General features: G+C 37.0%; 1 protein-coding gene across 1 annotated transcript in view; it reads left to right on the top strand.

The window, feature by feature from the left end:
- The first annotated feature begins 2,430 nt into the window (after window positions 1-2,430).
- Window positions 2,431-26,786, top strand: part of wdfy4 (WDFY family member 4) — a 52,439-nt gene continuing 28,083 nt past the window's right edge. The window contains exons 1-31 of the mRNA XM_067422311.1: window positions 2,431-2,752; window positions 3,708-3,944; window positions 7,315-7,426; window positions 7,760-7,866; window positions 8,548-8,700; window positions 8,980-9,169; window positions 9,732-9,921; window positions 11,937-12,097; window positions 14,258-14,719; window positions 14,803-14,904; window positions 15,113-15,303; window positions 18,093-18,700; window positions 18,807-18,897; window positions 19,023-19,237; window positions 19,317-19,399; window positions 19,541-19,760; window positions 20,053-20,129; window positions 20,385-20,597; window positions 20,690-20,868; window positions 21,650-21,881; window positions 21,965-22,116; window positions 22,202-22,313; window positions 22,430-22,620; window positions 22,702-22,854; window positions 24,469-24,539; window positions 24,722-24,883; window positions 25,039-25,130; window positions 25,240-25,330; window positions 25,950-26,152; window positions 26,292-26,458; window positions 26,640-26,759. Of these exons, the coding sequence (XP_067278412.1) occupies window positions 2,732-2,752; window positions 3,708-3,944; window positions 7,315-7,426; window positions 7,760-7,866; window positions 8,548-8,700; window positions 8,980-9,169; window positions 9,732-9,921; window positions 11,937-12,097; window positions 14,258-14,719; window positions 14,803-14,904; window positions 15,113-15,303; window positions 18,093-18,700; window positions 18,807-18,897; window positions 19,023-19,237; window positions 19,317-19,399; window positions 19,541-19,760; window positions 20,053-20,129; window positions 20,385-20,597; window positions 20,690-20,868; window positions 21,650-21,881; window positions 21,965-22,116; window positions 22,202-22,313; window positions 22,430-22,620; window positions 22,702-22,854; window positions 24,469-24,539; window positions 24,722-24,883; window positions 25,039-25,130; window positions 25,240-25,330; window positions 25,950-26,152; window positions 26,292-26,458; window positions 26,640-26,759 (5,358 nt within the window). The 5' untranslated portion in view covers window positions 2,431-2,731. The remainder of the gene's footprint in view (window positions 2,753-3,707; window positions 3,945-7,314; window positions 7,427-7,759; window positions 7,867-8,547; window positions 8,701-8,979; window positions 9,170-9,731; window positions 9,922-11,936; window positions 12,098-14,257; window positions 14,720-14,802; window positions 14,905-15,112; window positions 15,304-18,092; window positions 18,701-18,806; window positions 18,898-19,022; window positions 19,238-19,316; window positions 19,400-19,540; window positions 19,761-20,052; window positions 20,130-20,384; window positions 20,598-20,689; window positions 20,869-21,649; window positions 21,882-21,964; window positions 22,117-22,201; window positions 22,314-22,429; window positions 22,621-22,701; window positions 22,855-24,468; window positions 24,540-24,721; window positions 24,884-25,038; window positions 25,131-25,239; window positions 25,331-25,949; window positions 26,153-26,291; window positions 26,459-26,639; window positions 26,760-26,786) is intronic.

Here is a 26,786-nt window from a genome sequence, read left to right as displayed (position 1 = left end):
TCACAGTAATTCAGTAGTGGTATAGCTTTGGGAGTGACCTTGTAGGGCAGCGAAGCATTCTGGGAATTGTTGACTTTCATGCCCATGAGACAAAATACATTTTCTTTCTTTTCTCAGTCTAGAAAGCACTGAATAAAAAAATATTTCACATTGCTACTACATTAATGACCTAGTTTAAATACAGATTCATCTTCCCAGTGCTGAAGTACCCCTTTAATTTGAGCTTGGTCTGCCGATAGCCAGACAACTGAATCTGGAAGGATTGACACAAGTCATTTTCATTAATGTGACAATGTGTTTGTTGAGAATAGACCATATTTAGAGATAGTTTCTTGATACATTTATTATATTATATTTTATTTGTTTTTTATTTGTCTCGCCTTATGTATTCTATTTGACTCTTTATTTGTTTTAAAGGTGTAACACTGGTAACACTGAAGCACACTTGCATGGTTCTAGTGGACTCAAGTAATGGTCTATAAAGATTATAGACTTGATATAAAGATTAAAGACTCTATAAAGATTAAAGATTATGAACCTGATAGCTGGACTGGAAACTTAAAGTGATTACAAATTCATATCAATATTAATTTACAAAGCATGACAAACAATAGATTATTGTCAGCATTACAAACACCCTTTCATAAATGTCACGTTTAAATGCACTAGGCCTACATTTAAACAACGAAAAGTTGATTGCTCAATTCATCACCCCTTTAAATTTGATACCAGGAGATACCAGGATACCAAACAAAAAATACTATTTTAAAACTGGTCGTGATATAGGAGCAGGATATACAGGGCCTTCTCAAAATTTGCATATTGAGATAAAGTTCATTATATACCAATTATATATTTTAGATTCATTGCACACCAACTGAATTTATTTCATGTCTTTTATTGTTTTAATACTGATGATTTTGGCATACAGCTCATTAAAACCCCAAATTCTCAAAAAACTAGCATATTTCATCCGACCAATAAAAAAAGTGTTTTTAATACAAAAAAAAGTCAACCTTCAAATAATTATGTTCAGTTATGCACTCAATACTTGGTCGGGAATCCTTTTGCAGAAATGACTACTTCAATGCGGCGTGGCATGGAGGCGATCAGCCTGTGGCACTGCTGAGGTGTTATGGAGGCCCAGGATGCTTCGATAGCGGCCTTAAGCTCATCCAGAGTGTTGGGTCTTGCGTCTCTCAACTTTCTCTTCACAATATCCCACAGATTCTCTATGGGGTTCAGGTCAGGAGAGCTGGCAGGCCAATTGAGCACAGTGATACCATGGTCAGTATACCATTTACCAGTGGTTTTGGCACTGTGAGCTGGTGCCAGGTCGCGCTGGAAAACGAAATCTCCATCTCCATAAAGCTTTTCAGCAGATGGAAGCATGAAGTGCTCCAAAATCTCCTGATAGCTGCATTGACCCTGCCCTTGATAAAACACAGTGGACCATCACCAGCAGCTGATATGGCACCCCAGACCATCACTGACTGTGAGTACTTGACACTGGACTTCAGGCATTTTTGCATTTCCTTCTCCCCAGTCTTCCTCCAGACTCTGGCACCTTGATTTCCGAATGACATGCAAAATTTGCTTTCATCCGAAAAAGTACTTTGAAAAGTACAAGTTCTGGAATCAGTCCTTCTCCACAATCTTCCTCAGGGTCCGGTCACCTCTTCTCGTTGTGCAGCGTTTTTTCCACACTTTTTCCTTCCCACAGACTTCCCACTGAGGTGCCTTGATACAGCACTCTGGGAACAGCCTATTCGTTCAGAAATTTCTTTCTGTGTCTTACCCTCTCGCTTGAGGGTATCAATGATGGCCTTCTGGACAGGTCGGCAGTCTTACCCATGATTGCGGTTTTAAATAATAAACCAGGCTGGGAGTTTTAAAAGCCTCAGGAATCTTAAGAGTTAATCAGTTGATTCAGATGATTAGGTTAATAGCTCGTTTAGATCACTTTTTCATGATATGCTAATTTTTTGAGATAGGAATTTTGGGTTTTCATGAACTTGTATGCCAAAATCATCAGCATTAAAGCAATAAAAGACCTAAACTATTTCAGTTTGTGTGCAATGAATCTAAAATATATGAAAGTTTAATTTTATCAGTACATTATGGAAAATAATGAACTTTATCACAATATGCTAATTTTTTTGAGAAGGACCTGTATACCGTAAATCCGTTCGGCACGCTCCCTATCGTTCGCCCATTACTCCAAGGTGTATTGGCTAGTCACTGTTTGTGAGCTATCTTAAATCACCACACGGTGTCACTATTGCTCAACATCTGCCGAATCTCAAAGCGCTTAGTGTAAAAAAAAACACACCAGAGGACATAGATACTATTTACGTGCCCTCAAAATCACTTTTGATTGGTCGATTTTAAATCTTCCTTTTGGAATAATATAAGGAAAACCAGCCCGAATGATACACTAGTCTTTTTCACATGATCCTACTTTGAGCCTATTAATGTGGAAAACACACAGATGCGCAAGAAAGTCTTTCTTCTGCTTTTTTTCACTAGGAAGTGAGGCACATGACCAGGCGCAGCTGATGTCAGAGTTTCACATTGTGCAAAGTTCAGGCAAACAGTGTAGAATGGATTAGACAGATTAGGAGGCATGTTTCAGCTGGCCACTTGACTGGGTGATGTGACATGGGAACCCAAAGGAAAGACTTCTGTCCAGCCATAAATCTACGTACACAAGCCTTATCAAAGACTTGATATGCCACCTACTAAACAACAGGTAAGTGTCGGATTACAGTCTGGTCTGAACTGGAGTTTCACCTGGGGTTCATATTCGTTTAGAGGTTAAATCCAGCTATCTCACAGAGACCATTGATAGCTGTGGTTGTCATGTTGTTGTCTCATTTAAGTGTATTCAAAATAGTTTTGTTGCTTCATAAAGTTAAACAAGGAAGCTTGACTGATTTGGTAGTACTTTCTAAGCCTATTTGTTTGCTCGAATTTGCCTATTTTATCAGATTTTATTTTACGTTTAAACATTTCACCAAGAGACCGCTACTGGACAGATCAATATTGTTTACCGCAATTAGCCAAAGGCTTTTGAAGAAAATAACGATATGATATGACATTCCTGTGCTGTATTTAGCCACTGAGCGAATAAACTGGTGGGAATGTGCAGTGCAATGCCATTTCTCCTGGAATGTAAATGGTCCTCCCTGTAGCAAAACAAGCTCACGGCTTGACATCACAAGATCACATTTATGTGCGAACAGCTGCTTGTAAGTTGTAGGAAAGCCCTCCAACTTACTGCAGTTGTCTTTAAATGAATGTTTATTGTCAGATGCTTCAGCTTCAATGCTTTTATTGTACTATATTTTTGTGATTCCTTCTTGAAAAAAGTTGTATGGCTTCCCTTTTATGCATGCATCATTTATCAACTGTTCCTTCATATGTTTAATTTATTTTGTCTCAGATGTTTCACCTAAAAAACCCTAAAGCTGTAAAATTTAAATAAAATGTATCAGATCATTCGTTTTTGAAAGAATGTGAAGGATACATATCAGAGAAGCAGTTTTTTTTGTGCAATAGCTTCCTTGTTACAGTCACTTAATTGAGAAAGCAGTTTAAGACATTTTTTAAGAGAAGCATATCATAATCACATATCATATCAATGAGTATCAGTGTGTAAGTGTTTCAATGTAATTGTACCTTTTTTTTATTTGATTTTTTCATAGGAGGCGGGAGCAGAAATGGACAGAATCAGTAAGGAGAACGGGGAACTGAGTGCGTCAGGGGAGAGTTCAGAGAGCACAGAACTGAAAACTACCCAAATTAACAGTGAGACAAATGGGGACCTGAAAGCAGATGAGGATCTAGTGATGTTTCTGAGAGATCAGCTAACTCAACTGGGCCAACGCTCACCAGAACACAAAGACCAAGAGCTCAGTAGACTACTGCTTCTGTTTATCCAGGTACAGAAAATGATTGAGAGGAGTGAAGGAGAACTGATTGTTATAAACTGGCAGTCAAAAGTTTTGGATGCTCCTATTAATTCACAAAAATAATATCCCTATCTATCTATCTATCTATCTATCTATCTATCTATCTATCTATCTATCCATCTATCCATCTATCCATCTATCCATCCATCCATCCATCCATCCATCCATCCATCCATCCATCCATCCATCCATCCATCCATCCATCCATACATACATACATACATACATACATCCAATCTTCAGTGTTACATAATCCTCCAGAATATGCAAAATAGAATATGCCTTCTAATATTCTTATTACAATGGCTTCAGAAACATTTCTTATTACTATCAATGTTGAAAACTGCTGTTGTGCTGCTTAATATTGTTTGATGAAAAGAATGTTCAAAAGAACAGCACTTATTTGAAATAATAACAATGGAAACGTCTTTTGTTCATTTTTAAAGAGATAGTTCACCCCAAAATGAAAATTACCCCATTACTTACTCACCCTCAAGTTATCCTAGGTGTGTATAACATTTTTTCTTTCAGACAAATACATCGGATATAAAAAATTGTCCTGGTTCGTCCAAGCTTTTTAATGGCAGTGTATGGCTGTTTTTTGTTTTGAAGTCCATAAAAGTGCATTTAAAGATAGCCCTGAACCAGTGATGAGCGGGCCGTCTCATAACCCATAACCCTGATGTCAGAGTTTCACATTGTGCAAAGTTCAGGCAAACAGTGTAGAATGGATTAGACAGATTAGGAGGCCCCGTATGTCTATTTAATGGTCGCGGGTGCGGGGCGGGTTGTAAAAATATATACAGTGGTGCGGGGCGGGCCAAATAACTTCATAAAAGCGGCCCTGCGGGTTGGAAAAAAAGCCGACCCGCACATCACTAACAGTTACCCTGAACACTGCAGGAGTTCACATGCAGGAGTTCTGTTTGTCGCGTGTGAAATGTCTTCATCCCAGGTACAGTGGCATATGTTTCAGCATGTCATATGAATATAATTTCATGGGTTTTAATTTTTTCAAACGCCAAATGATCGCGATGCTCACGATTACAAGCCAGCGTCATTATAGTAGCATAGTCTATTGGTTACCGTTTTACAGAATCTATATAATACTTCGATTCAGTGTTTGAGTGGTAGGTAATAACCATAGCATGACAGCCAAGTCAGCATCGGTTGGGCACGCCTCCTTCAGCTCACGCCAACAAACGCTGGCCCAAAGTTGATCCTCGTCCTGCCTTTAATCCAATCACTTTTTCGTTTCCTCTTATTGCTTTCCTCCAACAAAACCTTTGCTATCTAATTTTTTTGTGCTGCTTCGGACATGACTATAACATCTGGCAAACAAACGATTATTGGGCTCGCACGTCCGAATTTAAGGAAGTGTGGGTGTTGGTGGAAGTGACGTATTTGCCGTAAAGCAGTCGAATTTTGTAGTTCTTTTTGTTCTCTGGTTACTACCCGAAACTCAAAGTTTAAAATTACGATTAAAAACGATACAGACCCCGTTAAGCTATGGCAGACGTGTCATTCAACCTATTGTAAGTCGATGTATCATTTATACACCTTTTTAATATTATAATATTAGCTGCCCATCAGTGATTGGATGAAATGTGTGTCCCTTTGACAAAAACACTTCACACTGACACTGATTAAGCATTTAGTGTTTAAATTCAAAGATAATCTGTAACTAGGAGACATTGATCTGGTTTGTGGATCTGCATTGACAAAAACTCGTCATGACCTACTGATATGTAATCACACCCATGGAGGTTTACACACGTGTGACTCAATGGCTTATCACTGCATTCTTACTGGGATTTAACCAACTGTAGAGTAAGAAGTAAGGCATCACATCCGCTTGAAAACTCACACAGAAGTAGGGATTGAAGTTGGGAATGTTGGGTGAAATATGCACTCAGCTTAGGGAAATTAAACTTGAAAAGTGCTGATTACAGTTGTGGAGAATTACTGCCACCCTTGCTATAAAAACAATCAAAGATTACTGTAAAAATAAATCTGCATTGTTTATCCTTTTGATCTTTCATTCAAAAAATGTGCAAAAATCGAACCTTTAATTGTTCGAACCTCGAACCTTTAATTGTTAATTTAAAAAGAACACGAACACCTGACAAGAAGAGGTGAACGACTATTCCTCCATACAGAATCTCTCCAGATCCTTCAGATTCACAGCTTCATGTTTGTGCTTCTTCTCTTCAGTTCACACCACTCGTTTTCTATAGGGTTCATGTCAGAGGACTGGGATGTCATGGCAGAGGCTTCCTTTTGTGCTCAGTGATACATTTTGATTTTGATGTTTATTCTGGATCATTGTCTTGATGAAAGATCCATTATAAGATTTCTAGTAGAGGCCCGTGCGTCAGGTTTAGATTTTTTTTATTTGTTGGTATTTGCTAGAATCCATGAAAGCATGTATCAGAACAAGATGTCCAGGACCTACAGCTAAAAAATACACCCACAGCATTAAAGGTCCAGCGGTATATTTTAACTGTGGGCTTAGGGTACTTTTTATCCCTGTTTGCACCAAACCTGTCTGATGGGTTTGCTGCCCCAAAGGTTTTTTTTTTTAGTTTCATCTGACCACAGAATCCAGTCCTGTTTATCCCAGAATCCCAGTCGTGTCTGACCATTGCATATGCTGGTGTTTGTTTTTGGATGAGCGAGGATGATTTTTCTTCCATTTTTCTCGCAAACAACATGTGGTGATGTAGGGGCTGTTTGATTTTTGTGTTTCTGACCCCAAGACTCAACTAATCTCTATGTTCCTTGGAGAGTATTTGGCCACTCAAACTCTCCTCCTCACCGTGCATTAGGACGATATAGACACAGGTCCTCTTCAAAGATTTGTAACATCTTTAGTTGATTGGAACTTCTTAATTATTGCCCTGATGGTGGAAATGGGAATTTCCAATGTTTTAGCTATTTTCTTACAGCCACTTTCTATTTTGTGAAGCTCATAACAACCTTTTGCTGCACATTAAATACTTGTTTGTTGTTTGGTTTTACCCATTGTGATGGACGATTAAGAGAATTTGACCTTTGTGTTTCGTCATATTTACACTGTTGTGAAACAGGAATTTCATGTTCCTAGTCATGTTCCTAGTCATGTTCCTGGTGTGCCAAAAAAATATGAATGGGAATATACAACTGCGATATTTTACTCATAAAGCATTCTAGAAGTGAGTGCCAATACTGCTAGAATCAACGAAAAGTTTTTACTTCAACGAAAAGTTACATTTTGCTCATTTTTTGAACGAAAGATCATATTTATTGTGTTTATGTTTAATGATTAACAGAAACAATCTTTCCGCTAATTCTTCTTAAGGTCTCAGAGAGTGGTGGCGTCCTTGATGATCTGGACCTCCAGGGTCTGGCGCTGCAGGTTGGAGGAGCTCTTGTCTGTCATATACAGCAGAGAGTTGCAGAAAAGCCTGCAGGTACATAAAAATATAATTCAACGCAGTGTTAATAAAGTGGTAACAGTGGCATCGAGTCACTAAAGGCCAAATACAAAGCAAACTCTGATTCTGTTGTTGTTTAAAGGGAAGTAGCACCCACTTCTTTATTTCACAAACATACAACAAAATGAATGTTGACCGTTATGGCTATTGTCTGTGTGCATTTCTTTTCAGTTCTTCTTTATTGTGTTTAGTTCAGATTACATTACTAAAAATTGTTGTTTAGTAATGTAATCTGTTGTGCTAATATACAGTAAGCTCAAATGGCTTTAATTGTGCTTTCTGTTGCTTTTATGGCTTTGTTCAAAATAGAGGAAGCCCGATATGAATTGGAGCAGTTGTTTCAGAGGTCAGAGGTCAAAAGCAACCATGGGTGGCTTCTGCTCAAATCAATATCTCTTTTGTCTAACAGAGACGCTGTAAGTACTAAAACCGATATATTTATGATGTGTGCAATCAGTTTTGTAATTACTTTGCTTATGTTTTACCAATAAGTACACATTTAAAAAATATAGTTAAAGAGCAAATCTGTTGCATTTTATGTATTTTAGGTAACACTTCATAAAAAAGTTTCATTATTTAACATGAAATATGTAAGAAAAAAACAGTACTTTTACAGCATTTATTAATCTTAGGAAATTTTAATATCAGCATTTACTAATACATTATTGAAATCCAAAGTTTTTATTTTTTCATATTAGTTAATGCACTTTGATTTAATGAACAAACAATGAACAACTGTGTTTTTATTAACTAACGTTATAAAAGATGAATAACTACTGTAACAAGTGTATTGCTTATTGTTAGTTCATGTTAGTTTATACATTAACTAATGTTAACAAATGAGACCTTATAGTAAAGAGTTACCATATTGTTTTATAAAAAATAAATAAAAAAAACATATAAATCATGAGTTTTGATTGCGGAGACAAAAATGTATTCAATTCAGAATGTCATAATTTTCTTTTCTTTTTTCTTTTTATGGTTTTATTACACAAGTCAGCGTTCAGATGCTTAGATCTGTCATTGAAAGCATTCTTCTGTTTGACTCGATCCTGTCTAGTCATGTTTTGACATGAAGTTGTTGTGTTATTTGACAGGAGGTTGGCGTTATGATCAGGACGGGTCTTCCTGCTGCATTAGTCAAATGTCTGTACCTTTTTGTAGCTTTGCCTCCCAGGAAAGAGAACTTTGACCCTCAGAAGAATGTCAAAGAGGAAGTCAAATGCTCTTTCCAGGACACTCTTATTCAGGTTTTTACATTTTGACATGCTTTATTTTATGTTGTAAGTAATTACACTACAGAGGCTCATCTTGTGTAATGCTTATCAAATTGGGAACTCAATTTCTCCATTAGTACATACATTTTTAGAAAGCTAAGTCTTTGTTTAGTATTATTATTGTTTAAATAAATTTGCACAAATTTACATAGTCCTTTTAATCTTATAGTGAATGACCATGTATAGAAGGTTTTCATATCTAATGCATTTGTGTCAAACTAAGAGAAATGTATCTCTTTAAACCTTGCTCAGGTGATCTTGCAGCTCTGCAGGCATGTGTGTTTTGTGGAGGTTCTGCTGGAGACCCAAGAGCTTTCAAGTGTGATGATTTCCCTCACACTGCTGTGGGATCAGTGCAGCCCCTCATGGAGACGGCAGGCGTCCCGTGTGCTCCGAGCAGTGTCTGCAGCACAAGCTCACAACACTGTACCTGCACTGCAAGGTCAACAACCACACACACACAAGCCCCAGCCTATTCTCCGGTCAACTGAATGCACCGTATTAGATTATATTATGAAGAAAAAAAATCATAATAAATTATTCGCATTTAGTTTATTAAAAAAAGTGCATTAGTGTAATAATCTACTTTAATATCTATTTATATAAAAAAAGATTGTATTTTGGCTAAATATGGAAAGCTACTATAAGCACATCGGCAAATTTACTTTCACATGATGCTAAATTGAATTGCTTAGTTGCCCCAGACTTATGAATACATAACATTTGGGTTTTAGCTGGATATCTTTGGTAGGTCGTATTAGGAAATCTTAGGCATGATATAAAAACTTCCAGTTGTCACTTTTTGGCAGACCTGGGTCTAGGATATTATATTGAACATGATCCAAGTCAGAAAGTTTGCCCGGGGACATCCTATCTTGGAGCCACAGACAATTAGGAAAATGTACAGACTGACCTAGGGAAAATTAGTTCCTAAATTGTTAGTCAATAGTTCATGTACTTATTTAATTCTATTACACTTATTTATGGTGTTTTGTTTCCTTTAGCTAGTAACTGCATTAAGATCTGCATCCAGAACATGCATAAGTTCAGCGAGGACGTCCCTGGTCATGTTGTAGCTGAGGTGGCCATGAGTGTTTTCAGCTTTGTGAAGGACTCTTATCCAGTCAGTCCTGTTCTTTTTGAGGAGTTTGAGAACAACGACGGCTATGGGATCTTTCAGGCCATCTTGTTACGGTAAATTCATGAGATTTGTTTGGAAAAATCAACAATGTAATTGAAGATTGTCACTAAATAGTGCACATGAAAGGCAGAACTGATAACTAAATGTCTCCAAAGCCTAAAAAAATTAGGTGGAAAATGCTTTTACTTAATGCATTCTTGAGTACTTTCCATTCCTTTCTGTAGCTCTCTTTCTTCCTCTCATTCTTAGCTCCTTCCTCCTGCAAGTTTCTTTTTGAATGCCGCAGAATTCAATAATTAAAGAGCTTGTAATAAGATCAGCAGTAAATTGAGCTCAATCATATTACTGATCATGCTAGCTCTCTCTATCCCACTGTGTGTCTACGCTTCCTCACAGCAAGGGTCACTACAGGACTAGACCGTTCTCAAAGAACAATGGGTCTCATTCACCAAGCATGCTTATACACGTATTTGTGTGTAAAACTGTGTGCGAGCATCTACATTTAATCCGGAGAAATGTTTGTTACTTTTCTGTGCACATACTATAAGAACGCTTAGTAAATGAGACCACTGTTACCTTGTTGTCTGTTTCTTACACTACCATTCAAAATGTTGGAGTCTGTAAGATTATTGAGGGCCAGATTAACTGAACAGTGCAAAGTAGCGTGAGAGCGCAATTTTAAAAAAAGCACAGATGGAAGTGGATAGTTCTGTGCGTGATCTACTGACGACCTGCACATTAAAGAACACAGATGCTGCCGGATCATTTCCATAATGACAAACCAAGAGCAAAACCAAGAGCCGCACAATTTAGCATCTGATTTAAGACATGCTTTTTTGGGGCGGTAAATAATGGCGTAAAAAACAGTAAATTGACTAGCGCAAACTTTAGTAAATCACCTACAGGATTCATTTAAATTCTCTCCTATAAATGTAGCATATTACAGGGAAACTCCTACAAATGCATTTGCTATAAGGTCAGCCGCAAAAGTTACTGTGCCCACGTCTTTTCAGCGAAATTATTTCACTGCGTGTCTTTAGTAAATCCAGACAGTAGTTTTTTAACGCCAAAAGAGGGTTTGCGCTAGTTAATCTGGCCCTTAATGTTTTGGATAAAAGTATGTTATGCTCAGTAAGTCTGCATTTATTTGATAAAAAATACTGTAAAACAGTAATATTGTGAAATATTAAAATTCAAAATGGCTGTTTTTTTTTGTTTTTTTTAATATTGCTGTCAAATCGATTATTCGCGATTTATTCGCATCCAAAATAAAAGATTGTTTACATAATATTTGTTTGTGTACTGTGTATAATTATGTTTAAATAAATACACACTCATTTTATGTATATATTTAAGAAATATTTGTATGTAATTCTGTATATGTATTTTTTTAATTTATCAGTATATACATACATGTATGTGTGTGTATTTATATATACATAGTGATTATACACCGCACACACACATATATTATGTAAACACAAACTTTTATTTTGGATGCGATTAATTGCGATTAATCGATTTGACAGCAATAATTGTATTATTATTATTTTAATATGTAATTATTCCTGTATTGGCAAAAGTAAATTTTCAGCATCATTACCCGAGTCCTCAGTGTCACATGATCCTTCAGAAATCATTCTAATATGCTGATTTGGTGCTCAAGTAACATTTCTTATTAGCAATGTTGAAAACAGTTGTGCTGCGTAATGTTATGTTTTGGATTTTTTTTTCTTGTGATTCTTTGAGGAATAAAAAGTTAAAAACAACATCATTTATTTGATGTTTTTGTTGCTGTATAAATGTCTTTACTGTAAATTTTGATCAGTATAATGCTTCCTTGCTGAATGAAAGTATTTTTATTTATTTTTTAAATCATACTGACACAGTTTTTAACAGTAGTGTAGCTTTGACCAGTTGTAAAGAATAAATGATACAAAATACCATTCATTAAATTCCAGTAAAAAGTTTTTAAAAGTTTTTTTCTTTGAGCTGTTGCAAACATGTACATACATGTGTAAACATGCCATACTGGACTAGATAATTACTTTTTTTTTGCCCTTTGCAGCTGCGAGGAGGAAGTAACAGATGAGCACTTTCTAGCAGTTCAAGACCTTCTAGGCCTCATTGCATCATTTACGCTTTTTGGCAAGGCTGAACTGAAGGTGGCCGTATGTGTGAACAACCCCCAACCACCAGGCTTCAGATTTGACCCCACCCTGACTAACGGTAAGCCACCATGACAGACAGTGAGTGCCACTCTGCATCTTTGCTGCACCACCTCATAGTAGCGCCACAGAAAAGGCAATTATGTCCTGGATGATGAAGTGTAGCACTCCTCACTAACTCGTTTAAGCCACCCTGCATCCATTCTCTTCATCCATACGGCAATTCTCCATTCATCACCACCAGAGCACCTCACTCCTGAGAGAGAGAAAAACTGTGCCTTTTTTTAAGCTTTATTTCATTTGGCTTTGATGTGATTTTAATTATGGGTGAAACTCAATCTTATTACCCTCTGCAGCTATATTTATTTGCCATAAACATCGGCGCACCTTTGTCAAAAGAGCAAATCAGTCTTTTTTTCATAATGTTGACATACCTAAATGTTGATATAGTTCAAAATGTGGTTTAATACGTGCCCTATAACACAGTTTCAGCCATCATAAATGTGAATAACTCAATACTGATGCAGAGTTTGTCATCTGCATGAGCTCTTAGTTGTTCATAATGTCGTCAGTAATGTTGCTCTCTCTCAATGTACTTTTAGGAATAGCGTTACAAATTGTGTATATAATATGTAGACAACCTAAAGTCAATTAATATACATTGTTATTCTACTCAAACATGATGCAATGCTATTTTTGTCCAGTCAAGTTAATTGCATCTTTTTTTTATTTATTAATTAATGTTTTCTGTAGAAATAATTTTCTGAGCTTTTTATTTGTATTTGATTTTTAGGTGCATACTTTATGGTTGAAATTATTATTTTATTAATAAATTGTTTCATATTTAAAATTTTTATATTATAATATATTTTTTGCTGCACAGTAAATTATTTGATGAAAGTTTTTAGTTAAAGGAACTGTATGTAAGAAATGTATTTCAATTAATCATAAAATGGCCCTGATATGTCACTAGACATTAAGAAATCATGTTAATTTCAAATACTTATATCACCAACAACAGTAGTCCGGCCAGGATATTGTCATTTAAATGTCCCATGGCATGAAATTTTTATTTCATGAGGTTTTGTTCCCCTAGCCTGAATATTATCCCCAAATGGCTAGACATTTTGATTGGTGTAAACTGAGTTCTGGCTGTCTTTCTCTGCCTTTGAGAAAATGAGAGCTCAGACGAGATGATCTTGAATTCTCTTATGACGTCATACCAGGAAAGGTTATCTCCCCTTCCTGTGCTTTGCCCGCCCAGAGAATTAGTAGAGAATAGATTCAGTTTATCAGTCGCGATGTCAACACAGGCTTTACTATATGGATTCAACAGCACCGCCACAGTATGTAACAGTGAGTAACAGTGTTCATTAATGCCTGATCTAGGATCAGTGAGTTCTGTTGTGTAGCTAATCATTCAAGTTCACACAGACTTTCTTTCTAAATTGATTAATACTGTCAGTCCCATCGCTGACCGTCTTGATGCATCAGAGAATCAAGCCAGTGACTAAAACCATCAACTTCACGTCATTTTTGTTAGTGTGAAACAAATCTGTTATTTAAATGATTAAACTACAGAGAGCAATCAAAGAACAGTCTTTATAATGTTCGGATCTGTCAATCACATGTATATCTGCAGTGCACACTTGTCCAAACTGCCTTTGAATGACACCGTTAAGTTAAGCAAAGGTTACTTGTGTTTATTCAGAGCAATCAGATACAAACAAAATAATAATATATAATATATATAATAAGAATAATATTAAACTCAGAGACGCTCAACAACTCGGTACAGTAACACTTTCTCAGCAATCTTTCCCCAGCTCCCTCTGTCTCTCTCTTGATTGGCAGTGAGTGCTATTCCTGGTGCTCGCGCCTCACTAAGCCACGCCCCCTCCGCACGTAATCTCATTTCAAACGCAAAGATGTCAGCCAATCACAACAGTGGGTGTTTTCACTGAAGACTCACAGCAGACACGCCCCTTGAAACAGAGCATTCCAGCCAGAGGGCTAATATCAGGATAGAAAAAAAATGCCTTTTATTTCTAAATTATGACATTTTTTTTGATGTAAAAACCATAATAACAATATAAGTACACCTCAGGAAACATTATAAAATAATAAAAAAAATCCATGCCATGGGGCCTTTAAGTACTCGACCAGTTGCTCCTTTACCTTTTATCACTTTCTAAGCGCCTCACTGTCTATATTTTTTCAGGTTTGTCCGTGAAGAACCTTACAGCCTTCAAGATCATCCAGTCCTCCTTCTTGCGCTCAAGCAACACAGTGATCTGCAGCCAAATCCTGCGCACCATCCAGATGATCTGGTCTTGGGAAAAGGCTAACTTCTTCCTGCTGGAGTGGACTCTGCAGTCTCTTGCTCAGCTGGCTGAGTGTGTGTGGCAGAAATCTCCACCTGTTCACCTATTTTTCTTCAAACTGGTTGAGACCGTCATCTTCCAGCTCTCCTACATCCCACACGAGACCCTCAAGAAGATCCAAGCTGTGCTGAAACAGGGCTGTTCGGAGGCCTTCAACGTCGCAGCTCTCGACTGCTTCTATGGACTCATCATGCACAGCAGATTGCTGTCTGAAGTCCTGAGTGATGGAGGACTGATGGAGCTACTGTTGTTTGAGCTTAAAAAAAGGGCAAAGATAATCAGAAAGACTGGAGTTGCTGGTGAGTCATTCGGGGTTTACTCCATACTATGAATTACAAGAAAGTTTGATATGAGCCTGATCTGAGGTCTTATTTATCAACAGCAAATGAGGATGAAGAGAAGGCTGACAACTATGAAAGGAAGTTGACCACCAATATTTTGAATGTGGTTGCAGCCCTGGCCTTGCAGTCAGTCAGGAACACTGGTTGGTTGAAATAATTTTCTTTATAATGAACCCTCTATGCAGCCAGGAAATAATTACAGTAAAATGAAATAAAAATGTAAACCCACAACATTTTAGGAATGATCTCTTTCTCTTGCATTTGAGCACAAGCTCAATTTGAAGTAAGGAGTTATCTAAAGGACAGTGCACTAGAAGTCATGGCATCTGATCAGTCTCTTGGCTTTAATAGTGTTCATCAGGGACTTGGGGATGATTCCCTATGTGAAGATCTTTCTGGATGTTGAGCAGATGCGGAGTCCTGCTCTGTGCATCCTGGAGCAGCTTTCTGAGGTGAATCCAGAGGAATACATGAGCACCACCGTTGGAGCCATCTGCTCCTCCACTGAGAGTGAGCTCAGACTCAAACAGGATCTTTTACAGGTATTTACTTTATTGCTGCTTTTTATTTTTTGGCTCTCCCACTTCCTCAGTCACATATACATATTGTAAAGACTTGAAATAGTTGAAATACAGTCGCAATTATTTATTCCAAAGCATGATGGGATTAAATTGGAAGAGGGCACCTACTAAAACTAAACCGTGAGTTCAGATAGCCTGTAACTGTCTGTAAATTCAGCGTTCATTCCTAATTCTAACAAATTATAACATGTTTAAAGTATAATGAGCCGGTGAATTTATTATATCAGCTTTTGGGAGCCTGATTCCATTATAGCCAAATTCAGATTGATTTGCTAATATACAGTTAGCTGTTAACTCAAGCTTCATTCGATTAAGCCTGCAGCCTTGTGGTGCGACACACACAAAATTATGAGCAATATCAGATCAGAGAATGTGAGAGAAATCTAATTATGCATAACTATGTTATTCAGTTACTGTACATGTCCATTTTTTAGATTCAGGCTCAGGAATACTAACCTGCAGACCATTAAAGTTTAACTGGGTTAAGGCTGCTGACAATTGGATTCACCCTGACCACTCTGTGAAATGTGTCAGAGCCATTCTGATTACTTCTATTGGTGCTAATTAGGTTTGGGCTTCATTTTATGACACATTAGCTCTTTGATGTATTAGCATGGTAGATTGAATAAGGGCTAATCCATTTTGTGCTAGGCTCTTTGAAACTTGAGACCCCTCCCGTTTCCCTTTTTAAAGTGATACATTATTTTCAAACAGATATTTTGAACAATTCTAGGCAGATGTAGTAAAACCTTGTAACTAATTCCTATTGGATCGTTCTATGTCAAATCAACCACATTTTGGAAACTTCCCTGGCTCAAATTTTAGATTTTGTTTAGTCTTTTCTGAAGAAAGATGTAAGAGCCACATAAGGACTAGTTCACTTGAAATAATAACTTAGTTTAAACTGTAATAAATAAAAAATAAAAAAACTATTTCATGAAAACGAATAAGAAATGTATTGGTTTAAAAAAAGCATGATTTAGTAATGCTTAGATCCTATAACATTTCAGTATTTTGAGCTTCCAGTCAGATAGCACTACGTCATAGCTTAAGCGATTGCATGTAGTTAGTTTAGTTTAAAGTTAGAGACGTTGGAAACAACACAGTTTTTTGTCTATGCATAATTTTTTGTTTAAAAAGATGACAGTGGTCTGCTCGAGCAGCGTTTCAAATACTGGTTGTAGTTAGACTGACTTCAAAAGGTGGTACAGAAGAATTAAAAGCAACTAGGTGCCACTACAAAAGATTAACATTAATAGCGATGGAAGCCAAAATATTCAAATAAATTGCTGTATATTTACTGAGTATCTCATTATCTCTGGGATTGAACCACGTAGTCCTTTAAAAAATTAAGATTCCAAAAGAAAAGTTTCAGAATCTAAAGTTATATTAAGATATCTTGAACACTTCTTAAGTTACAGAATTTTTTTGGAACATTTAGAGAAGTATGTTTTATGCAATGGTTTTGATAGAGGGAAACAAGATACATTTCTAATTTCAGTATTATTTGATCTTCAGACATTACTTTTTAAAGTATGAGCTGTTTGAAAAGTTACCCACATTTGGTTTTTGACCACTAAAAATGTGTACAATTGACCAATTTACTTACAATTTACATTAACATCTCCATTTTGGGCCTCAAGATACCAAAATAAATGTTTGTTAAGAACTAGAATCTAAACTAGAATCTAAAATCAAAAGCACTTCTAAAGTAAACAGATTTATCTAATAGACCTAAAAATCTCTGTGTAGAAAGATGACAGAATGATGATTTTTTATTAAAGTAATTTTTACACTGTAATGTGGCACCAAATCTCATGTGAAAATTGGCATTTTGACCCCCTCTACAATTACTGTATTACTCAGTAGATATACATTCATGAAATGTAATAATTTGGCTTTCTTCTTCATATATTTCTTTCTTTCAGGAGAATTTTTTTCATCAAAATCAAAGTTTATTTTAGCCAAGGACCTCTGGTCGAGTTGACACGGAATGACCCATTTATATTGGTTTTTAATAATAATACATTTATAAAGATTAACGTCTGAACTTGAACTATACAGAGCACCAAAAGGGACAATATGGTGGAAAAAATATGAGATTAGAGGAAAAATTATATTTCAAAACATTTGTGTTCTCTCGCAAAACTTTTGGGTTCCCCCAATAAATTTTCCGTTCACTTGCGGTGAACTCAAATGTTTTGCTAGCGAATGCAAGGTTTCTTGGGGAACGCAACATTTTTGTGAGAGAATGCAAAAATATCAACATAATTTGTTCTCCCATCTCAAAAAAATTCCTAAAGAGATCTATTTTTTTCCATCACCATGTCCGTTTAGGGGCTCCATAGAGCTACTTAACTATTGAAACTTGAAAACTTCAATAAATTTAACACAAAAAAAGTTATTCAGCAAGACATTTATAATGTCACAAAGGTTTCTGTTTCAAATAAATGCTGTTCTTTTGAATGTTCTAATGATCAAAGAATCCTGAAAAAATCTATCACAGTTTACTCTTAAAAATAAGGAACACAACTGTTTTCAATCTGGAAAATAATTAGACATGTTACTTAAATGTGACCGTGAAGATTGGAGTAATGGCTGCTAAAAATACTGTATTTTATTATTACTGTATTTTTGATTTGAGCCTTGGTGACTGTTTTCAAAAACAAAGAAATCATCTTTAATTAATCATCCAAACTTTTGAACGGTAGTGTACTTGTAATAATCCCTTGCACCTTGCCTTTGCACAGTCTATTATGAAAGTTCTGGAGAACCCAAACAGTTGGAATGCCTTCCGGACTGCTGGAGGCTTTACCGGCCTGCTCTCTGTTGTCGTGGACATGGAAGGATCCCTGCTGGAAGCCCCGACTGGAATATGGGCCTCACTGAGCCGCCAGAGCCTTGTTGAGCTGCTGCTCCTTACCCTGCACACCATCGCCCTTGCCGTGCACGTGCACCCGGTCAACGCCCACTTTTTTCACACAACCGGAGTCTGCGAGAAGCTGGGTGAGGCTCTGCTGCAGCTAGGTTGTTTCCAGAGAGGGGTCACTGTGGAAACAGACAAAGACATCTCAGACTGCAGGACTTTCCAGCAGTTTGTTGAAGCGGCGGAGAAGCCGGAACCCCAGTTGCCATCACTTTTAGGAGACTGTGTTAAGCTGCTGGGATTCCTGGAGCAGTTTGCTACCGGTGTGAGCTTGGCTGCAGATCCATGCACTGGTTTGCAGGAGAATAAGGATGCTGGTGAGAGTCAGATCAAAGTCTCAGGTCAGAGGATAGGGGAGCCATCCAATGAGGATGAGTTGTTTAATCACAGTAGGGCCTCAAGTATGTCTTTACTATCAACAAATTCTGGGAGGTAGGTACTCTCAATCAACTTTTATCTATGTATAGATTACTGGGACAATTTCTTCTTTGCTTTGTCTGCCTGTTTATGATTGTTAAACATATCATTGTTCATTCAGGGTTTACTCTGACCTCACCATTCTTCACCCAGGAGCTGTTAAGCTCATCATGACTCTCCTGCCCAGTATTTACTGTCCTAGTGACCCTTGTGTAAGTAAAACCACAACCGCAATCACAGTCATACCTCGGACATAATTTGTATTTGGTGTAGTGACTAAAAAGCAATAATTAGCAAGTTATTAAATGACAATAATGGCCCACATTCTGTCCTATAGTTGGCTGAAGAGCTGCAGCTGGCTGTGGCTTATCATGTGCAGACTTTGGTGAAGTCAGAGAGAAACAGGCAGATCATGTGTGAGTTTGGTCTGGTGTCCACACTCCTGACTCACTGCAAACGCATCCTCATCGACAATTCCCATTCACTACACCTGCCCATAGTTCGGATCATTGAGAAACTCGCTTCTCAGTCCATGGATCACACATGCCTGAGGTCAGCATTCCTCATGAAACATGTTAAATTTACAATATGATAAAAATAATTTAAAATATTTTGTATGTCATTATTCTAGGCAGTTTCTGTGTCTTGGGGATCCTCTGATGTGTAGTGGAGAAAACATGCTTTCTGTCTCCTGTGAAGAGGCCAACTGCACAAGTACTTCTTAGTCCTCACAGACTTCCTTTTTGGATTACTTCCTCTTTCATGAAAGAAAAAAAAACATTTGATCATATTGTTACATCTGTTGTTTGCAGAAATTATATTGATCTTCATAAATTTATTTTATCTATTGCACAGACCAGACAAAAGACTCTGAAGAGCATAACAGGAAATCCTCGAAAAAGGCAATGAAAAGAAGTTTCAGTCTACTGAAAACCTCTTTAGACACTGGGATGGCAGTTCCTCTTCATAGAATCATAAGTCTTGTCTCCATCACGTCGCCACGGTCCTTTCAGCCACACAAAATCTCTATTTCCCCTTCTTTTGTGGAGTTTGACATGACAGACAGTGGCTATGGGTAAGTGTTTGCACATGAGTTTTTAGACATACCAGTAAAGATTTGTGTCTTTTTAGGCTGTGTTTCTCAACTGGTGGGTCGTGACTCAAATATGGGTTGTACTTGTAATGTATGTAAGGAGCTATATATATTGTGTACATAACTATATATATATGTATATATATATATATATATAATATTAAAGGGACATACCAAAGCCAGACGTAAGATTTTGCTGGAAGTAAAATGACTGATTTATTAATATAGCAATATTTATTCTGCTAAATGACAAAAAACTATTTTGTCTCCACAGGTGTTTGTTCCTGCCATCCCTGGCCACGGTTAAAGGTGTCAGTGCAGACTTCATATCCACTGGCGGCTTGGGGACTGGTAAGAAATACTGTAGAATTACATTGTTGCATATAAATAATGAGATTCAAATAAACACCCCATCTTAAATCACATGAGATATAGAAGTACAACTAAAGTTATTTTGGTATAAAAATCTAATATACTAATAAACAAATGGATGTTTACAAATGGATTGATCTGCTTTAGAAATAAACCATTTACCAAATGCTTTTATAAAATATATAAAGGCGCAATGCAGGCCCAGTTTTATGCATTTTGTGTTTATCACCACAGACTGCAGAGGCTTCCCTCCTTCAGCCGGCCTGTCTTTCTCCTGCTGGTTTATGATCTGTCGGTTCAGCTCGGCATTTGAATCCCACCCTGTGCGTCTGCTCACAGTAGTGCGCCACATGTCTCGTGCTGAGCAGCAGTTCAGCTGCTTGTCTGTCAGTATCTCTGAAGGCAACTTGATGATTTCCACTGAGGAGGAAGCATATCAGTTCTTAGGTGAAAATGTCACTTTAGGTTACTTTTGTTACTTTTTTTTTTTTACTAGTTTAGCCATGTGTTGTTTATAGTATTTTTTTTTTACTGTACAGACATGATGGAGCCAGAGGTGTCGACTCCCAGCATGCTGCCAGCCTCAGTGCGGTTTAATTGTTCCAAACACCTGATACCAGGCCAGTGGCACCAACTTTGTGTGGTTATGGCCAAAGGAATGAAGAAGAGCTGTGTAGTCACTGTTTATCTGAATGCAACAGCAATCGGAACAGCAAAGGTTGGGGCAGGGAGTTACATTTTTACCTAAAAATTATGTACCCACTTTTATTTCAAAGCTAGCGATACAAACAGTATGACTGACGTTCTTCTGTCAAACACAAATAGTGAATTTTTAGAAAATGTTATAAATGACTTAAACTACATTTTGCAAGAATCTTTGATATGTTTTGTTAAATTAAGGAATTTTCTTCTTCAAATTTTTTTTTTATATATTTGGTGTGAAATACATTGCCGTTCAAAAGTTTTGGGTCTGTTTTTTATTTTTTATTTTTTTATTTTTTTAACAAGGCTGCATTTATTTGATCAAAAATATAGTAAAATAAAATTTAAAATACCTGTTTTCTATATATATATATTTTAACATTTAATTTAATCCGGTGATGGCAAAGTTTAATTTTCAACATCATTACTCCAGTCTTCAGTGTCACATGACATTGCGGAATTAAAATATTAATTAAAAAAATCTTACTGACCCCAAAACTTTTGAACGGAATTGTAAGAATGAGACATTGATAGGGTAATTTTTTGGGATGATTTCTATTTCTATGATGAACTGATTCCCATAGCTGCCTTAAACAGTAGAGAATGGAGCTAACAATGCCAAGGTCATGGGTTCAATTCCCTGTCAATGCATAACCTGAACAAATGTGTACCTTGAATGCAGTTTAAATCACTTAGGATAAAAGCTTCTCTTTTGTTTTCCATACGCGTACAAGTTTTAAAATAGCATTTTTAACTGCATGTTAGCTGCTAACTTGTTAAAAATGCTCTTTTTCCAGATTAAGTACATTCAGCCGTTTCCCGGTCAGTCCATCTCAATGGATCCCTCTGCAGTCATTGATGTGTGTGGGATTATTGGTACTCCATCTTTATGGAAACAGCATGCAGCTCTGGTCTGGCGTGTCGGTCCCACATACTTGTTCGAGGAAGTTTTAAGTTCTGATCAGGTGGAGACTATTTATGGGCAGGGCACCAAATACATTGGCAATTACCTCGCTCTCAACATTCAAGGTGAGAAAGTTTGCTTCTCGCTGTCTGAAATCGTTCTGAATTCTATGGGGATCTGTTTTCACACATGAACATATGTTTAATAGGAGGTGAGACAGATGGTGCAATGTCCCAAATTAGGATGGTCTCACCAGAGAGGATTTCCTTTGCCATAAACCCGGCAGTTTCCACTGTAACTACAGTAGTAAATATTAGAGACCAGTACAATGAGGTGGACTGTCGCCTGATTGCCAAAGAGGTGCTTTTATGTTCCTTTTTAATTTATGAATTGAATTATTTTGATTATTAAATCATGATTGATTCTTCTATTATTTTGATCACAGATGGGGATTACGTCACGTGATAACTGTACTCCTGTCTTCCTGGCTCATAATATCAGCCAGCACCTCAGTGGAACTGCCCGGACGATTGGGGCAGCCCTGGTTGGTTGTTTTGGTAAAAACACAAATCCACTAGCTACCACTCTGAAGTGCTTATTGTAAGACAAGATTGCAGCATTTGTTTTGTAGTGAGCTACTGATTTGAGGCTGATTTTACATTTTTATTTCCAGGTGTAAGGACGTTCAAGTCATTCAGTGCTGCTAGTAGCTTCCAGTATATTGGTGGCCCTTCTGCCATTCTAAGTTTGGTGGCGATGGCCTCAGATGATGGATCCTTGTATGCTGCTGTCAAAGTTCTGCTTTCGGTTTTAGAGACAAATCCTGTGATGGAGCAGGAGATGAAACGTACTAATGGGTATAAGGTAGTGCTGTCAATTAAAGGAAGTTAAGACTTACAGTATAACAAATCCAAGCTGCAGATTTGATTGTTTTTTTATTGTCAGCTCTTGTCCTTCCTGCTGAAGATGAAGTCTCAGCTGATCAGCAGCAGGATTTTTCAGCTTATTCTGGCCATAGTGGGCACAATGGAGCTGGGCAATGTCACTACTCGTATCCCAAACATCAGCGCTTTTCAGGACATACTCTGTGACTTTGAGGTAAGTTTTAGATTGGTGTGCTGTATGTTTCTTCATAGCTGCAATATTATCTACTTTGGTGAACTCAAAAGCTTTCTGAGTGACTTAAGTTGAATTTTAATAGAGATGTTCAGTCATGACGTCAATTTGTTGACTAACCCTGAAGTCTAACTCACAGTCTGTACCAAGCTGATCATATTTAGTGATAAGATCCTTCAAATGAGTGTTAACCACAGCAAGTCTAAAGAGATGACTCATAGAAATGTACTTTTTAGAGCAAGTAGCTAGCTAAAGGATGACCACTGATAGGTTCATGTTATATCCGGTTTAATTTTTAACAAATTATTTTCAGTTACTGAATTCATGGGGCTAGCATGTTTTACACGTGATCACATGTGGACAGTATGTCACCACGTTTCGCATGTGATCTCACACGTATTTCACATGGGAACCGTTCCAAAACCCCATGTTTCTCATGTGCAAAATATGTGTTTCACTTGTGACCACGTACTTTTGCACATTTGAAATTCATGTAAGGGTAAAAATAGCACTAACAGTACTTTCTGCATGCAAAACAAGGATGCAAGTGTACATGCTTGATTAATGATGTGCAATTAAGCTAACAACTCTTACCCCCCTTAAGTAGCAACCTTTTGGCAATGTACACCACCATTTTTTGGGTCTGTAAAAAAAGAAAGAAGCCTCTTATGCTCACCAAGGCTGCATTTATTTGGTCAAAAATAGAGTAAAAACTGTAATATTGTGTAATATTAGAACAATTTACATAACTGTTTTTTATTTTAATATATTTTAAAATTTACTTTATTTCTTTGATGGCAAAGCTGAATTTTAAACATCATAACTCCAGTCTACAGTCACAAGTCTTCAGAAATCATTTTAATATGCTGATTTGCTGCTAATATGCAAAAAGCACTTTTATTATTATTATCATTGTTAAAAGTCATACATTTTTTACAGTGTTTATCTTAATAGAATATATTCGTCATATTATATATGTCTTTCCTGTCACTTTTGATCAATTTAATGCATCCTTGTTGAATAAATATACAAATTCCTTTTAAAAAATGTTGCTGACGTCAAACCTTTGAATGGTAGTGTATATTTTTAAACCACACGGCAGTTGCAAAAATTAGATTTGAGAGATGACTGTGCATAGCTAATGTTTTAGAGACAAAAAAGAGAAATCTCTCATCAAGCAATGTTAATCACAGACCACAGACCTATTTTAATCCCATTCTAAAAACTCATAGGAGTTTTAGTTACTCTAATGGTAATTCTCTTTGTTTTAGGACAGCAAGCTCAGGACCTCTACACCAGTTTCACAGACAAGGCTTTAACCAGTGCATGTTTGAGCTGTTTTTACTGACACTTAACTTGCACTGACAAATCTTAAAATAAGTCGGTGCCATTGTTTTGTCATTGTTTTGTCAAGGCATGTTGGCAAAAAGTCACTTTAATGTCCTAACTGAACTAAGGTTTAATCCTGGCTTAATCTAAGCCTGTGAAACCGGGCCCTATTGTTTGCTAAACTTAATATTGCAAAATTGTTGTCATTCAAGAAACAAAAGCAACCTTTTGCTTAAATTGTAAGAAGTGTTTTTCTTTTTTCTGTAGGTGTGGCAGAATGCTCCCGAAAATCTTGACATTTGTGTTTTAAATCATTTTGCTGATATCCTGAAGTCAAGGTACGTTGTTGGCTACTGATGTCAAGTTGTTATGAGTTCATGTTTAGTGTGCAGCATGAAGTGATGTGAAACGCGTGGCACACTTCCTGTTTTTCAACCATGCCTAAACCTTGTTAGTGGAAACATGCTGTGCCTGTGTAGATTGTTGTGGATACGTGTGTCTGATGGTGAGTTTGTTCCAGTGGGAGTCAAAAGAATGCTGAAGTCATGCACATACTCAACATGATGAGCAAACTCCTGATCCTGCTGCATGATCCCAGTGTGACCCGCAGGAAGGTGTCAGTCATCTGTACCATCATCAAATCCCTCCTCGAGGAGCATTTCAACACCACAGACATCAAGAGGCATGTCTGTTCACTTTTACAGGCTTAAATTGAATCATTCGTTGTACCCCAGTTTTCATGCCAATTTTGGGAAAATCGGCAAAGCTTTAAGATAGCAAATAAATAAAAATAAGTAACCCGGTGTGATTTCTTGACATTTTTGTTTGTTCAATCAGGCTTGGACTCTTCTTAGTTCATAGTCTTTTGCCTCCTACTTTGAATGAGAAGAGCACTTTCTCTGATTTGGATTATGATGATCAATCACAAGGTAATTTTTACCAATTTTGTTCATGATTTTAGATTTGTGCTCTTCTCAAATCTTGACTTTTGAACGAGACTCACTCCTTACATGCTCTTTAAACTCTTTGTAACTCTAGGCTGGAGTCAGACTCCTGGGAGATCAGTTTGGATAAGGAACCAGTTGCTCTCTATGCTGTCTTCTCTAATCATCCCAAAACCTTCTAGCATGTGAGTCGAGTTTAGCAATGTAACAACGCTTGCTCTTTTTATCCTTGTTTACATTATCCCATTGACGCATATCTTAAATCTTAAAGTGTTTTTTTAACTGTGTTTTTAAATTCTTATTCTTAAATTTTAAAAACTGTTACATAACATTTAACAGAAAAAAATCTGGGTGCTTTGGAAAATGTCTTTCTAAAACGTTATAAATGTCCCTTATAACCCCTGCCAAAACCTTTGTATTTTGGGACATTCCCGGAATATATAATACATAGTCCCCCACCATCCCACAATCTCAGCATTGTGATAATGGTGAAGTACTGTCAAATTTGGAACTGAAGAATCTCATTTTCTTTCTCCAATCAAATTCCTTCCACATTTGGCTGCTGATACCCTAATGACAGCCAGCACATATATTTACCCACATCTCATTCTCTAGTACAGTATTTATCTCTAGTTCCCAGTTTCTTTTGATATGAAACGTGTCATCAGATTGGTCCTGCATTAACTTCCCATAAATATGGGCTATATGATTTTTAGTTGGTCGATCATGTTCAATAATATTGATAAAATAATTGTTTTAATTTTTAATTCTAAATAAATTCTCAAATGTTTCTAAACATGGCAGTAACCAGGAAGAGGTGTTCTTCGCATTGGGGTCGGATTGGTTCCTCCTCTTCTTACAGGGCCACATCCACACTAGCACAGTGCTGCTGGTTCTCACATTGCTTACTCACTTCCTATCGTATCCGAACATCCTGGCCAAGTTTAGAGAGGGTGTGTCACCAGGAACTTTAGTGGAGACCATGGAGATGCCTACCAGTATCACAGGTGTTGCATTTCTGGATGAAATTTCAAAAGTGTCCATTCATTTGGTTGCATGTGATATAGCACTACAACTATTTAAAATAATGTAATAAAATATTTGTATTTTTGATTTATTTTTTTGTTGTTGCCATTTTCTTCCTAGATAATTTGAAGTCTCGCTCATGGTCGTTTGAATGTTTGAGCTGTATCTGCCCAGGGTTTGAAGTCCTGCAGAAGCTTCTTGTCAGCCATATCCACCTACCTCAAATGTATGGAGCTCTAGCTGCACTGCTTATTGGAAAATCTGATTTCCAGGTTCCTGCTGAGCAGGTAGAGATCACATTGCTTAAATGTCTCATGTGACAAAATGTATTTTATTGGCATGTATATTTAATTGTGAAGGTTAAATGACCTACACCCCTTTCTGTTTATTTGATGTAATTTATGATGTCTATATTTGTGATGAATTTTGTGGAAGATTTATGCTTGTGCTTTGTCCTTTGGGTGGCAGGTTGATATAGACCTGATGCTTCAGAGTTTGATTGACGGCTGCAGTGTATCCGAGGGCATTCGGCTATGTGTAGATGCAGCTTGTGTCCTTTTAGAGTTGATTAGGATTATCATTACTAAGGTAAGTGTGTCTAAATTGTTCAATTTT

This window comes from Pseudorasbora parva, chromosome 17, assembly GCF_024679245.1.
Source record: "Pseudorasbora parva isolate DD20220531a chromosome 17, ASM2467924v1, whole genome shotgun sequence".
NCBI lineage: Eukaryota > Metazoa > Chordata > Actinopteri > Cypriniformes > Gobionidae > Pseudorasbora > Pseudorasbora parva.
Note: the sequence above shows the minus strand (reverse complement) of the source record. Positions and strands in the feature narration are given on the sequence as shown.